The 14,627-nt window shown below is 35.4% G+C and overlaps 2 protein-coding genes across 4 annotated transcripts in view; one reads left to right on the top strand and one right to left on the bottom strand.

Annotated features, from left to right (window-relative positions):
• LOC117421468 (N-acetylgalactosaminyltransferase 7-like) overlaps nucleotides 1-9,021 on the top strand; it is a 30,792-nt gene extending 21,771 nt beyond the window's left edge. Inside the window, exons 6-12 of one of the 2 annotated variants that reach the window (XM_034035935.3) lie at nucleotides 52-234; nucleotides 2,514-2,631; nucleotides 5,065-5,187; nucleotides 5,323-5,541; nucleotides 5,751-5,849; nucleotides 6,929-7,057; nucleotides 8,520-9,021. In XM_034035935.3, coding sequence (XP_033891826.2) covers nucleotides 52-234; nucleotides 2,514-2,631; nucleotides 5,065-5,187; nucleotides 5,323-5,541; nucleotides 5,751-5,849; nucleotides 6,929-7,057; nucleotides 8,520-8,657 — 1,009 coding nt within the window. In that variant the 3' untranslated portion in view covers nucleotides 8,658-9,021. Of the gene's footprint in view, nucleotides 1-51; nucleotides 235-358; nucleotides 542-2,513; nucleotides 2,632-5,064; nucleotides 5,188-5,322; nucleotides 5,542-5,750; nucleotides 5,850-6,928; nucleotides 7,058-8,519 lie in introns of both variants that reach the window. The other variant, XM_034035934.3, reaches the window with a different exon arrangement.
• A 3,017-nt stretch (nucleotides 9,022-12,038) lies between these two features.
• LOC117420537 (high mobility group protein B2-like) lies at nucleotides 12,039-14,615 on the bottom strand. 2 transcript variants are annotated; one of them, XM_059027755.1, is made up of 5 exons: nucleotides 14,402-14,615; nucleotides 13,582-13,763; nucleotides 13,149-13,294; nucleotides 12,858-13,032; nucleotides 12,039-12,555 (listed from the first exon to the last, which is right to left on the bottom strand). In XM_059027755.1, the coding sequence occupies exons 2-5, from the start codon at nucleotides 13,726-13,728 to the stop codon at nucleotides 12,391-12,393; spliced, it is 633 nt and encodes a 210-aa protein (XP_058883738.1). In that variant the 5' UTR covers nucleotides 13,729-13,763; nucleotides 14,402-14,615; the 3' UTR covers nucleotides 12,039-12,390. The 2 variants fall into 2 exon arrangements, with proteins under 2 accessions (XP_058883738.1, XP_033889878.1); XM_034033987.3 differs by having other exon boundaries at nucleotides 13,582-13,740.
• Between the last annotated feature and the right edge of the window lie 12 nt (nucleotides 14,616-14,627).

The following is a 14,627-nucleotide window of genomic DNA, read 5'->3' as shown; positions in this document are numbered from 1 at the left end:
TGTCTAAAATGATGTAACATGTTTTACTGTTGTTTCTTGTTAATGTTCCAGAACTATATGTACAGTTCCCTTAATAGATTACATAGATGGAAATGATTATACCATTGAACCCCAGCAAGGTGGGGATGAAGATGGTTTTGCCAGAGGGGCCTGGGACTGGAGTTTGTTGTGGAAACGTGTGCCCTTAAGCAACAAGGAAAAGGCTAAAAGAAATCATAGAAGTGAACCTTATCGGTAAAAAAAAGTTTTTCATGCTTGTTTTATAAGTACATACATCTTGTTTGTTTGTATTCCTTTCTCCCACTTTGTATGCATTTGATGCATGGATTCCCTCACACCATCCACCTAACGACCACAGAACTATATGCACAGTCCCAGTCATTGATTCCATAAGTGGCCAGACTTATGAGCTTGAACCCCAAGGGGGTGGTGATGAAGATGGGTATGCGAGAGGAGCGTGGGACTGGAGCATGTTATGGAAACGTGTGCCTTTGTCAAAGAGGGAGAAGGAGAAGAGAGTAACTAGAACTGAACCATATCGGTAATTGTAGAAAAATGCTTACAAATATGGCTTGTTACTATGGTGGTGGACACTTTCTTTGTAAATGTAAGCTTTACTTGAAAATGGTTTCAGTTGGAAGTAACGGTGTGTCTGGGGTCATTGTCCTCCTATGATCTGTTAGTCCTGCATGCTTCTAGTTCTGTATTTTCAACTACTTTACTGTTGCATTTACCTTACATTGAACTGCTTGGGAATGCTGGCTGTTCCACTTTAATTGTTGTAACAATTTATGTAACATTCTAGAATATACTGATTTAAAGAAATTATGACTGTGGAAATTATTAAGCAAATTCTAAGGTTTATTTTCCAAGGTTTGTACACTTGAAATACACAATTAGGTTTTAGTAGGACATTAAATGCAATTTACACACCAGGTACATAACCACATAAACAGTTGTAGTCAAAAGTTTTCATAACCCAATGGAAATCTATAATTTAGAAATTTTATGGATGAGGGGAAAAAAAGGTAAAAGAAATAGATGTCTACTTTTTTTTTTTTTTTTTTTTCAAAAACTCCAAAAATGCTAATTCAAAAGTATTCATACCCTGACAAGGAAAATGAAATTAATAGCTAGTTGATTGCCAATATCTTTTGGTATGCTATGGAATCCATTTTCCCATGTATTGCAACTAAATTTCCTGTGCCATTAGAGGAAAAACAGCCCCATAAAAGGATATTACCACCTCCATGCTTGACAGTAGATATGGTGTTCTTTTCTTTGTACACCTCACCAGACTTTCTCCAAACGTAACGACTATCAGCGTGACCAAATAGGTCTTTTTGGTTTTTTTGGGGTTTTTTTTGTGTCATCACTCCACAAAACCTTTGACTAGAACTCATATCTATCTTTCAAATGCCGTTTTGCAAACGTTAAGCAATTTTGTCATTGTGACGTTTTCCTAAGAGTAACTTTTCCCTTGGCCTGCAACCATTGAGACCTTCATCATGCAATACTCAACCTATGGTTGAAATGGAAACCTCAGTCCCACTCGCAGCCAATTCATTTTGAATATCTTTGACAGTCAATCTCGGATTGTTATTAACCTTCCTCACAATTCTTTTACTTGTTCTTCGTGAAAGAACCTTCTTTCTTCCAGACCAAGGGAGCGTTGTGACAGTACCATGAGTCTTGTACTTTTTGATAATAGAAACATAAGTTGAAATTGGGATACTCAAATACTTGGAAATCTTCTTGTATCCTTCTCCAGCTTTATGACAATAAATAATTTTCTGCCTAAGATTTTCAGATAGCTCTTTACTTTTTCCCATATTGACTTATTGGTAATGACAGTAATCAACCTATGCCTAACCCTTTTATACTCTCTAAGAATGTTCACCTACAATCCAGCAATTTCTAGACTTTTCTAGAATTAGGTTCTGCATTCATATTGAAATTTCTAGCACCTCGTAGACAATACTATCACAGCATCAAAGGGTATGAGTACTTTAGAATTCGCAGTTTTGGAGTTTTGAAAAAAAAAAATGCCGAAATAATTTTTTCCCTCATCCACAAAGCAAAACTGTTGCTACAAAAGATTTTTCCTAAAATTATTTGTTTCTAGAAATTATAAATTTCCGTAGCGGGTATGTAAACTTTTGACTACAACTGTATACATGCTATCCTACATTCCTGGTTCATGCCATTCTCATTTACAGTGTTTGTTGTAAATGCATTCATTCTGTATTGTCGTATATGTTCTTTTCCTATACCTATTTTATTCTTGTTAGTTGTTTTATCTTTAACCCATTTACTTTTTTCTATGTATTCTAATGTGTAGCTGCTGTCTGCCACTCTACGAGAGTTGTTCTTATGAATTATGCCTTTCAATGCGTATTGTTCAAACATGTCCCAAGTGCCCAGGTGCCTGCAGTATACGTGTTTGGATTCACCAAAATGTGCAGTAAAATGTAGTGTATCTTTAGTTATTTGTTAATTTTCAATTGTTTTAGGTCCCCAGCTATGGCTGGTGGATTATTTGCCATTGAACGAGATTTCTTCTTTGAACTGGGATTATATGATCCAGGTCTGCAAATCTGGGGAGGAGAAAACTTTGAGATTTCTTTCAAGGTTAGTAAAATACATATTGGATAAACTGTATTTTAATTTTGTAATGTACAATTAATTCTGCTATGGGCTTCATGAAATAGTGTGCTTTTTAATTAGGATTGATATCAATTTGTTTATCATAATAATGCCACCAATTGCAGTACCCTTTTTTAGCATATAGAAATTGAAGTACAGTATATTGAAAATTTAAATATTCTATAGTGGCCACTAATACAAAACACATGTTTGCATGTGGTCCTCCTGACATTTCTGTTAATTGGTAAATACCAGTCAGACGGTTTCAAAAGCTAGGTGACTGGCAGAGGGTGAGACTGAAGCCACCCGTCAGTTGGACGTGCAGCAAAAGGTCTGTGACAGGCAGCTAGAAACCTTGACTGTCACTAACAGGAGCGAATGAGTGTGCATCTAGACTACACTTATTAACACTAGAACCACCGGATTTTCAAACTACCTAGAACCGCCACGCAGGTCACTGTGACCCATACATTTTTAAACTGCTTCGTTATGAAAATGAAAGACATACTGTCGGATACAACTGAAAAGGTTTATTCATGAACATCATATCTAACATTTGCATCGCAAAAACACAGTATTTTAAATGGACAATTAAACATAAAAGGCTTTATTTTTTAAAATGAGCACATATACAGCACGACTACAAACAGTGAAATATAATAAAATACTAATTTCAAAAGAAACAGGTATGTACATGTACCCGTAAACAGGTACATGTACACACAAAACTATAAAACCGAAATCATTGTTTCTAATACTACATAAAAGGAAAATATAACACTAATTCCGCTATGACGGCTGCATTGTACTCTATGGAGGAGTGTACGCATCTGCCAGCTGACTGTGCCTGCATCCAGGATTATGTAAACAGACGCAGTTCCATTGAACACTATTGTGTAAACTGATACATACAAACCTGTAAAACCGAAATGTTTTTTTTGTTGTTTTTTTTCCTCTCATAGTAATATCCAAAAAGAATAAATAACATACATTTCCTATTAGGCACATAAGTTGTTATCCTACCTGTCATTTCAGTTTGCTGTGTGCATCCGAGTGCAGCTTGCCGTATTCCAATCAAAATGACTACTTTCAAGATTAAATATTTCCTTCTGCTATATTCCCAGTTGCATTTGTGGAACAAAATGAAGGATTGTTGTCTCCCAGATACATTTAAAAATAAAAAAACTAGGCTTTCACTGAGTTTGCATCTTGACAAATCTACAATCATAGCAATCTTTGTCTTGTAGTCAGTCTACAAACAAAGAAAGGCTTGAAATAATAAAAAAAATGTGTGCTAGGAGTGTCTTGTTTGCTGCATTTACAAAAGAATAGAATATCTTACATTACGGTATATTAAAAAGACATGTATTGTAATGCATGGGTCACATTGACCCACGTGGCGGTTCTAGGCAGAACTGTTTATAACTTTTATCACTTTTGCGATTCTGGCTATCAAATGCCGCCTGGATATTTAATTCATATATTTAGGAAAAGTATAAAACGGACATACACATACAATTTACAACAGAAGAGTAATTAACATTTTAAATCCAAAATGAGCCAGATTGACCCGCATGGTGGTTCTAAGGCACAGGCAATCGAATGAGTGAGTGATTTTGCAGTTCCTGCCTTGGTGCATGCTTGTTAACAAAGCAAGACACCGATAGGCCAATTCAATCCAGCCCCCTCCTTTCATTTCGTTTTTCTCCATGATTCCGATTGATCGCGTGTTTGAAACGAAAGCATTAAGTGCAGTTGATTTTTGTATTGTTTTTTTTTTTTACGTGCTCTCTTTAGTCTAGATATGTCAGTCTGGTCTTAAGTTTGCACATCTTCCTATCTTTTCAGTACAAAATGCTTTTAATTCACGCTGATATTATTCCTGTAGTTTTCATTTGCAATAAGAACTATTGTGTAAAATAGTTGAAATTTATAAAGCAAAATATTAATGTTAAATAAGAAAACGAATTGTGTTTGTTTGTTTTTTTCCCCACAAAGGCCTATTTATTCTCCGTAACTATGTGCATGTGACTCTCTTTAAGAATGGACAGGTGTCACGCGAATGATGATGATGTTTTGTGACTGGTAAAACATTTAGTGACCAGCACATACCTTTTTGTTTTAAGATGTCCCATTTGAGTTTAGTTCTGTGTGATCAAGCTTTTTAGCTGCTATGACATGAATCAATTGTTTTCTTACTTATCACTTGAATTGATAATTTAGTCCTTTTTTAGATTTCAGTTTATTCACGGTTTAAATTGTAAAACACTATGGTATCCACTATGCAGATGTCCTTGGTGAAGTTTCTGTAATTTTCACTGTGTCTGTTAATCTCCAGTTTCTCTTGACAATATCACAGGTTTCAGATGCACAGTGTCTTCTGAGCAGTGTAATTCCTGTTTTCTTTCCAACATTCAGATTTGGCAGTGTGGAGGCCAGCTGCTATTTGTGCCTTGTTCTCGGGTTGGACATATTTACCGTCTCGAGGGGTGGCATGGAAACCCACAACCTGCTCATGTGGGTTCATCTCCAACGTTGAAGGTCAAGTTTTATATTTTGTACAGTTACAAAATTCTAAAATTGTCAAAGAATTCAACAAGTTTTCCATTTTTGTATGGTAGCTAGCTGGCACAAGGAGCTCAATCTCACAGCTGTATATAATAATTCCATTTTCAGAATTATGTCCGTGTTGTGGAGGTATGGTGGGATGAGTTCAAGGACTATTTCTATGCAAGCCGTCCTGAGACTTATGCTCTAGTCTATGGAGATATTTCGGAACTGAAAAAATTCCGTCAAGAACACAACTGTAAAAGTTTTAAATGGTTCATGGAGGAAATTGCCTATGATATTCCAGCACACTATCCACTGCCTCCAAAAAATGTGGATTGGGGAGAGGTAAATGTTTAGCTTTTTACTTTTATTTACTTAAATTTATTCCTTCATCTGTGCATACAAATGCCTAACTCCTCAAGTGAAACAGAATTGCTAGCACACTTTGTGTTTTGACATGTTTATGACAAATATGCACCTTTTTTTTAATCCTCACAAAACATGCTGTATGGATAAATGGTAAAACTGTTTGTTGTTTTTTTTTTTTCTTTCAGATAAGGGGATTTGAAACTAATTACTGTATAGACAGTATGGGTCACACCAATGGGGGCATCGTGGAAATGGGGCCTTGTCACAGGATGGGAGGAAACCAGGTAAAATAATGTGTGTGGGTGGGAACAATTATGCATTATTTAGTCGGTTTAGCACAGTGTTTCCCAACCCTGGTCCTGGGGACCCCCTGTGTCTGCTGGTTTTCATTCCAACTGAACTCACAATTACTTAACTAGACCCTTAATTGAACTGATCATTTGTTTAATTAGACCTTTTTAATTGTTGCAGATTTCAAGTTAGCTATACCATTTTATAAGTAACTTGAACTCTGCCGTTTTAAATGCCAACGTCATTTTCTGTGCACCCAACCCATATTTCAGGTAACTTATTCTGGAATATAAATTGGAATAAGTAGACATTACACAGTCAAACATGAGTGATGGTATGTTTAATTTTTACGAGAAGGCACCCTGCATGTTAATGGACTGGACCAAATGTCTGTGCATCTCTTGGATGAAGTTATATTTACAAGCTACTAACGTGATAATTTGTGAGAGTCTATTGATCAGTTAATAATCAATTCATAGCAGATTTATAGGTACTTAATTGGTGACGTCTGCTCATTTTCGTTAAATATATCGACAAGTCTAATCACCAGGACTGGGTGCAGTGTATTATAATTACACAACGGTCACACACTGCTCTCTCATGGTTTGCTAGGGAGGTCAGCTATTCTGTTAGAACTCAATAACTGGAAAGATAATGCTAATTAAGGACATCGGTTCTAAAACTATGCTTTCTGGTGAAACACTTCACAGGGGCTCTCGAGCTCTGTATACCTTGTAAAAAGCCACAACATTGCTGCTATTTCTTACAAATATTACATGTTTAGTGTTGATATATTTTTGTAAGCTTTACATTTTGCCAAACTACAGCCATGGTGAATACAATGTTCAAATATTACCTATTCGTTTTAAAAAGTAAATAAATAGTTCTGTGTGATCACAGAATAGTCTGAACAGCATCATATTCTGCTGGTGGAGTGGAGATTTGACCTATCAACCGAAAATAAACCAACATTTTATTGCAGAACTGGAAATGCTGAAAGTGTCATCCTATATTTTTTCTTATCAATGCAAAATGTATACATATTGTAACCTAAATACCTGTTTTCGTTTAGCTTTTCAGAATAAATGAAGTGAACCAGCTAATGCAATATGATCAATGCTTGACAAGCGGATCTGACGGCTCCAAGGTTATGATAACTCACTGTGACGTGAAAGAGTATTTAGAATGGCAATATTTCAAGGTTAGTGTTAGTCTTTCTATATCGCTAAATTCCATGCATGACAACAGTAAAAAAAAAAAAAAAAAAAGTTGTTAATGCTTACCAAATTATTTTTACAATATTGGTATATAACACTATGAAACACAATTTTTGTTCCTGGGTAGTGTTATTTCCTAATTGCTTATACCTCAAAAGTATAGAAAATGGCTATTATTCCCCAATTTACCTATTTCCAATGAGAAAACGGGCGAATTTGTACCTTTTTGTTCACATAAAGTCAGAAAAAAACAACATATGAATCCAAATTAACATGTATTTATACTAAAGTAATACAAAAATGACTACAAAAGATTTAGAAGTGAGTAGTTTTTCGAGATTTACGATTATACTGTAAATCACTTTCACGAATCAGCCCCCAAATGTAGTCTCCCATCATGTTCTCGTTATACTGTCCTTGGTAGCGGCGTTCAAAGTCCAGTATATCCTGGTGGAAGCGCTCGCCTTGCTCCTCCGAGTACGCTCCCATGTTCTCCTTGAATTTATCAAGATGAGCATCAAGGATATGGACTTTGAGGGACATCCTACAGCCCATTGTGCCGTAGTTCTTCACCAGAGTCTCAACCAGCTCCACATAGTTTTCGGCCTTGTGATTGCCCAGGAAGCCCCGAACCACTGCGACAAAGCTGTTCCAAGCCGCTTTCTCCTTACTAGTGAGCTTCTTGGGGAATTCATTGCACTCCAGGATCTTCTTTATCTGTGGTCCGACGAAGACACCGGCTTTGACCTTTGCCTCAGACAGCTTAGGGAAAAAGTCTTGAAGGTACTTGAAGGCTGCCATCTCCTTATCTAGAGCTCTGACAAATTGTTTCATAAGGCCCAATTTGATGTGCAGTGGTGGCATCAGCACCTTCCTGGGGTCCCAGCCGTACTCATCATACTTCAAGGTGTCCAGCAAGGTCTTGATGCTGTTGTAATCCTCTTTTGAGGTGCACCGAGTGAGCCAGGGGAAGAGACGGGTACTTGTTACCATTATGGAGCAGCACGGCTTTGAGGGTCCTGGATGAGCTGTCAATGAAGGACAGTATAACGAGAACATGATGGGAGACTACATTTGGGGGCTGATTCGTGAAAGTGATTTACAGTATAATCATAAATCTCGAAAAACTATTCACTTCTAAATCTTTTGTAGTCATTTTTGTATTTCTTTAATATAAATACATGTTAATTTGGATTCATAAGTTATTTTTTTCTGACTTTATGTGAACAAAAAGACACAAATTCGCCCGTTTTCTCATTGGAAATAGGTAAATTTCAAAATATCACTGTCCTGGTCACAAAAGCAAAGTTTGTGGGGAATAATAGCCATTTTCTATACTTTTGAGGCATAAGCCATTAGGAAATAACACTTACTACCCAGGAACAAAAAATTGTTACACGGTGTAATTAATGATCAGATTTTCATTGTTTGTTAATCTCATTTCAGGATTTGCACAGGTTTACCCATATACCTACAGGGAAATGTCTAGATCGTTCAGAGGTTCTTCATCAGGTCTTTGTATCGGATTGTGACACAAATAAAAGTACACAGAAGTGGGAGATGAACAATGTAGTGTCTGTGTGAACAACTGGACGTGCAGGACTGAATACAAAAGTAACCTGTGTAACTGCTGCAAATAGGAATTTTGTACAGACAAGTGTAAATATTTTAATGAAGGAGAACTGTGATAATAGGCTGTTCATTCATGAATTGTTTACAAAATTGATCATTTTCATTTTTCACCTTGAAGTCTTTAGATGATGTTTACATACTTTCCTCTTGGTTTCTTACACTCTATGTATATCTTTTAAGGTACATCTTTTCTTTGGGATTTCGCTCAAGGGTCTAAAATATGTGGCTTTGTTAAAAACTGTGCATTTAAATTATGGGTGGGAGTCAATGCAGTTATCCAGACAGATCATTAAAATATCTGTTTAAAAATCCAAAAGCGGTACCCATGGTTTGGTTCTTTTATTTTATTCTTAGTTATTATATTCAAACACTCCTGATCTGATTTAAATGATGTAAAGGGAAGCGGACGCTTGCCTCATCAACTGGAAACCTTTAGTGTTCATTTTTTATGACCAATGCTGTTTTGGAAAGCAGTGACACTATCAATAATGTGGCCACTTTCTTTGAAAGTACTGCCATCTTTAATAATGCTGTGCATTTTTTCTTTTTTGTGGGGAGAGTTCATATTTTGTCACCAAAGTGACAATCTATATAAACTAAGTCTTTCAGTAGAAATGTTGTTTAACTTGTTAAAGAAAATATGTATTCAGCTCATACAGTAAGTTTAGAATTATACCGAACGAAGAATGTACTTCAGTCTCCACATAAACCAGCAGACACACATTAGTTTTACTATCAGTTGTTGATTGTGTGTCAATTCTAGTTTTCACGTGAGCATCCTCTGAAATTGTTGCAAGGGTGTCCAGTCACGGGCCTGGAGGGCAATTCTACTCCACGTTAAATGAGACAATGAACAACTTCTGGGTCTGGCTGGAGGTTAAATGGTTCAATGAAATGATTTAGAACAGGGTTGGAACAAATACTAGGAGTGGAATAGCTCTCGGACCGTGATTGGCCACAGCTGGCTTATAGACTAAACTGTAAAAATGCATTGTAAATGTATTACATAATACTCTGCTTTTTATATGAAGATACTTTCTAGAATGGGTACATATATTTTAAAGATGAAATATTTTAATTGTATTACCATTTTAAAAAGAAGAATTTTTCACTGAAGATCTAATGAATCACTGAAACAAGTAAATTACATGGATTTTAAAAGAAATGTACTTGTCTACATGGCAAGCTATGCATAACTAGTTGTATGTATGCAAATTTGCATACAATGTAAATATAGATGCTGTTTCTATAAATTAAATACTTGATTTATAATATGTATTTAATGATGGGGGTGTGTGTAATTTTTATATATATATATATATATATATATATATATATTAGTGTGTTTTGTCTATGGGGAAATAAATATATTTTTACTTTGTGATGGATGATTTTTTTTTAACCATTGTGTCAAAACAAAATACCCCCTTGTAGGCTCTTCAACCACTTTTCCTGTAGTAACTTTTTGCACACCAAGTAAGCTTTTTTTGTTTCCTTTAAACCGATTAAAGGTCACACACAGCTCCGCACTTCTTTCCTGAAACGTAATGACAAACTTAATTTGTCATTTGATTAATTCAGTTTTTTATTGCGTTCAGCTTCCATTATTTGTTATCTGTTTCTCTGACCATGTCCATTTTTCAGATGAAGAGATTGTTTACAAATTAACAGAGAATAAAAAAAAGATTCCTCAGTACATTCTACTAGCCTCTCTACCACAATCAGATGTACTATATCAAAAGCCTTTAAAATATATGCACTTCTTTGTACAACATTCTCACAAGTACCTCTTCATTTTGATATCAAGGAGTTTACCAGTTTCTTTTTTCACCTTTATCCAGGCAATGGGATGTTTTTTAATGTACAGGGTGTGCTTAAACACATCAGATTAGCAAATGGGTATGCTTTACGGCTTACTCTGTCTGAGAGATCGATAATTATTAATATTATTAGTATTAGTATTTCTTTTAATTTCACTTATTAAAATGCAAAAAAAAAAAAAAAAGACCACACTATAAGTAAGGGGAAGTGTGATACTCTACTATACTTTTTCATAGGGAAAATGCAAGACTCATTGTTATTGATTTTCTGTATATTTTATTTGCTTGAATTACATATCCACAATTTCACTAATGTATCTAAACATACACAATTAAATCACCATGCGTACGATATGAGATCTAAATGAAAAAGCTTTGAAAAGTGAGTACAAAAACACTTAAATGTTTTCATCTGCTACTTATATACTACATTCTCGAGATGTTTGTGCAAATGTGGTATGGTCATTCATGCATTATTTTACGTTCCAGAGGTACATCTTATGAAAATAACCTACAACCAAATAGATGAGAAATGTATGATCTTACTTGAATTTCTGTGTACTGTACAACTATATTCTATAATGAACATGTATTTTATTAACACTAGTTTGTTATGAAAAAGTACACCATGATTTAAATCCAATGTGTACACAAGCACACAATACACAGGACTAGTAATGTAGGTTTAAGCACCGTTGTCTGGCCCAGTGGTTAAGAAAAAGGCTTGTAAACAGAAGGACCCTGGTTCAAATCCTGGCTCACTCAGACTCACTGTATGACCCTGAGCAAATCACTTGATCTCTGTGTTGTCTTTTTAGTGAGACGTTGTTTGTAAATGACTATGCAACTAATGCAGAGTTCACACACCCTAGTCTCTCCAAGTCACCTTGGATAAAGGCATTTGCTAAATAAACAATCAATAAGTGTTTAAATATCAGTGCAGGAAGGCAACGATAGTCCAGTGCATTCCCATCTGAATCATCATTTACGGTTTCAAAATAAATGGTCAGGATAACTGCTCTTAATCAGCAACTGCTCTTGTAATAGGCAGTAGTCTTGTTTTGGTTTTAAGTGGGGTGTTTGTTTGGTCACTAATTTTCAGGTTCTTAACTTAAAGGTTTAACATTATTTAAATAATGTAGCATACTAAATTGGACATGTAGTGCATACCTATATTTGAGCACAATCGACAGTTGGTAGGTCTCATTCATGCCTGAATAGTAATTGTTTTGAAACCCAGCTCTACATCTATGGAAACATGGCCTATACATTGATTGACAAGCACCTCCAAATTTTATTACAACCTCATTTTGAGGATATCCCAAGGATGTATTTAAAACAAACATTTGCATATAAACTCAAATTTAGAAATTATGCATCCTGTATATTTATTAATAAAAGCAGAATTAGTAAACTTTGACCAGCCACCATTTCATAGTACACTAAATAATCTGTCAAACAAAGCCCACCAAGTCTATCAGAAAGTGCAATAAAACACAAAAGGGAAACAAAATAATATACAAACTTTATTATAAAAATTGTGATCTATACATGAAAATTAAAACAAAAACAAGTTTCATGTAAAAAAAAAAATCCACAATTTGTTTGCTTTTACTGCACTACATAAGCTACAAAAGTAATTAAAATTGAATAGGCTGTGGAAATCCACATACCAGGGGAAAGCAAAACAATGAAATGAAGCAGTGCTTTCAGGATCACCAACTACTTGCATTACAAAACAGTACATTACCCTAGTAAGTATGTATTACAGCTATACACTTCTGTACATTTCTTAATTTCAGCCGCATGAGTTCACATTCATGTTTTGTAAATTCCAACTGAAGTCTTCGTGCTCAGAAGGCACATCACTCATCATCGTCATCATCCTCGTCGTCTTCCTCATCATCATCGTCATCTTCATCATCATCGTCATCCTCCTCTGGTTCAACCTTCTTCTTGGACCCAGTTGGCCTGCCTGGTCCCTTTTTTCCAGCATCACCCTTGCTCTTAGCACGATATGCTGCAACATCCTAGAGGTTCAGGAGAGCATTTAGTAAGGCGGCACATGTGTGAATAAATGCACTTTTGGTTTACCAATTGGTTCAATAATAAATACATATTGGTATAAATAAATAAATCCACCATCACTTCACTTTTGGCATTTAAGTGAAGTTAATGGTATTTTTAAATCTTACTATGTTTAACAAAAAAGTAGCCGACCACTGGTATTGTTTGGGAATTAAAATGTCTTTATAGCTATTAATAATAATAATAATAATATTCCTGTAACCAAGAGCCAACACCACTTTTAGAAACAACTCTTTCAACTCACCTTTTCATATTTTTCCTTTAGTTTAAGTGCTTTCTGTTCAAAGGGCACCTTGTCTTTGGCCGTTTGCTTGGACCACATTTCTCCCAATTTCTTTGCAGTGTCACCAATGGAACTACCTGGATAGTCAGCTTTGATCTTTGGACGGTTTTCAGAGCAGAATACAAAGAAAGCTGATCTGAAAATAAATAAAATAAGATCAATACGCAACACTGAGAGAAAATGCTACATTAGTCCAGGCCAAATATGTCTTTGCAGATGGCTTTAAAAGAAAAAGAAACACCAAGTACTTACGGTGGTCGCTTGGGGGCATTTGGGTCCTTCTTTTTCTTTCCCTTTTCACCCTTGGGAGGAATATAATCTTTCATTTCATGATCATAACGGGTCTTATCACTCTTTGCCAGGTCTTCAAATTTCCCCTTTTCTTTTGCAGACATTGTCTATAAAAAAAAAAAAAAAAAAAAAGTCATGTTAGATTCACGTACATTTTTTAAAATAGATTCTAAACTTTCCTGCCAATATTACCACAAGTCTTGAGATGCATACATAGTACTTAAACATACTTCGTAATCATTTGACGCCACAGCTATTAGAAAAGAACATACGCAACCAAAAGGAAATGCCAACTTTGGTTTTATATCAATACATAAAACAAAAAAATACAGAGGGGAGAAGACAATAAACAATATATATATCTATAAAACCATCACACATAACGTGCACTCACCCTCCATCTTTCTGAACACTTCTTGGAGAACTCGGAGAAATTTACTGACGTGTCCGGGTGTTTCTTCTTGTGCTCTTCTCTGCACGTCTGGACGAAGTACGCATAAGAGGACATCTTCCCCTTCGGTTTGGTAGGATCTTTACCCATGGCTGGTATTATCTAAAATTAGTAAACGTAGAAAACTAAAAAAAATATATGAAATTCATAAATATTATTAAACAACCCCTGCTAATTTAGACCACAAAATCAACAAAGTGTAAATCTACCCACTGAAACGCCCAAAAGGAAGACTTGGCGAATCCTGTGCGCTGTACTTCCTGCTCTGGTAATGGAGTCTGAACAATGATAAGCGTCCCTCCATTTTGTTTCCCGCCTAAACCCTCGCTAGACAAGACTCACAACCCCAAAACAAAATCCAACATGCATTATATTTATATAATCTTATATAACCATTATTTATAATACAAAAGTTCAGAGTCAAGATACACACAAAGCTAATCACGTACACATCTACAGCAAACAAAACATCTTGAACAACGCACGCTTATTTTTTTTTTATATATTTTTGAACAAAAATAATAAATAAAAGTTTTGCTTGCAAACATTTACAAAAACACGCTGGATAACATAACAATTAATACAGTAAAAACGCCACAACGAAAACAAAGAAATCGTACAGCTTGAAATAACTTACTTTTAAATTAGCATTTATTTCATATTTTTTTGTTGTTCTAGATCATGACGTTAAATATTTGAACACAGAATTAATTTAAATAAACACATTCAAAAGAAAACCACGCTGAAAGACATGCTTGCTTACCTCTGCTTAACCTTACAGTCTCTGTTACACAATGTGCAGTTCCGAGTTATGCGCACTGTTTTGTTTTGTTTTTCACTATATCACTGGTCACACAAGCTTGAAAAACTCTGTAAGCGCTCCTCCCACTCAAGCTCGTATTGGCTAACTGCTGACTTTCAAATTCGATTTCTATACGCTAATGACTGATTCACGCGTTCGGGTTGGCTCTTTTTTTAACTCTGTTTTT

This window comes from Acipenser ruthenus, chromosome 1 (genome assembly GCF_902713425.1).
Source record: "Acipenser ruthenus chromosome 1, fAciRut3.2 maternal haplotype, whole genome shotgun sequence".
In the NCBI taxonomy this organism is placed as follows: Eukaryota; Metazoa; Chordata; class Actinopteri; order Acipenseriformes; family Acipenseridae; genus Acipenser; species Acipenser ruthenus.
This window is presented reverse-complemented; position numbering and strand designations above follow the sequence as displayed.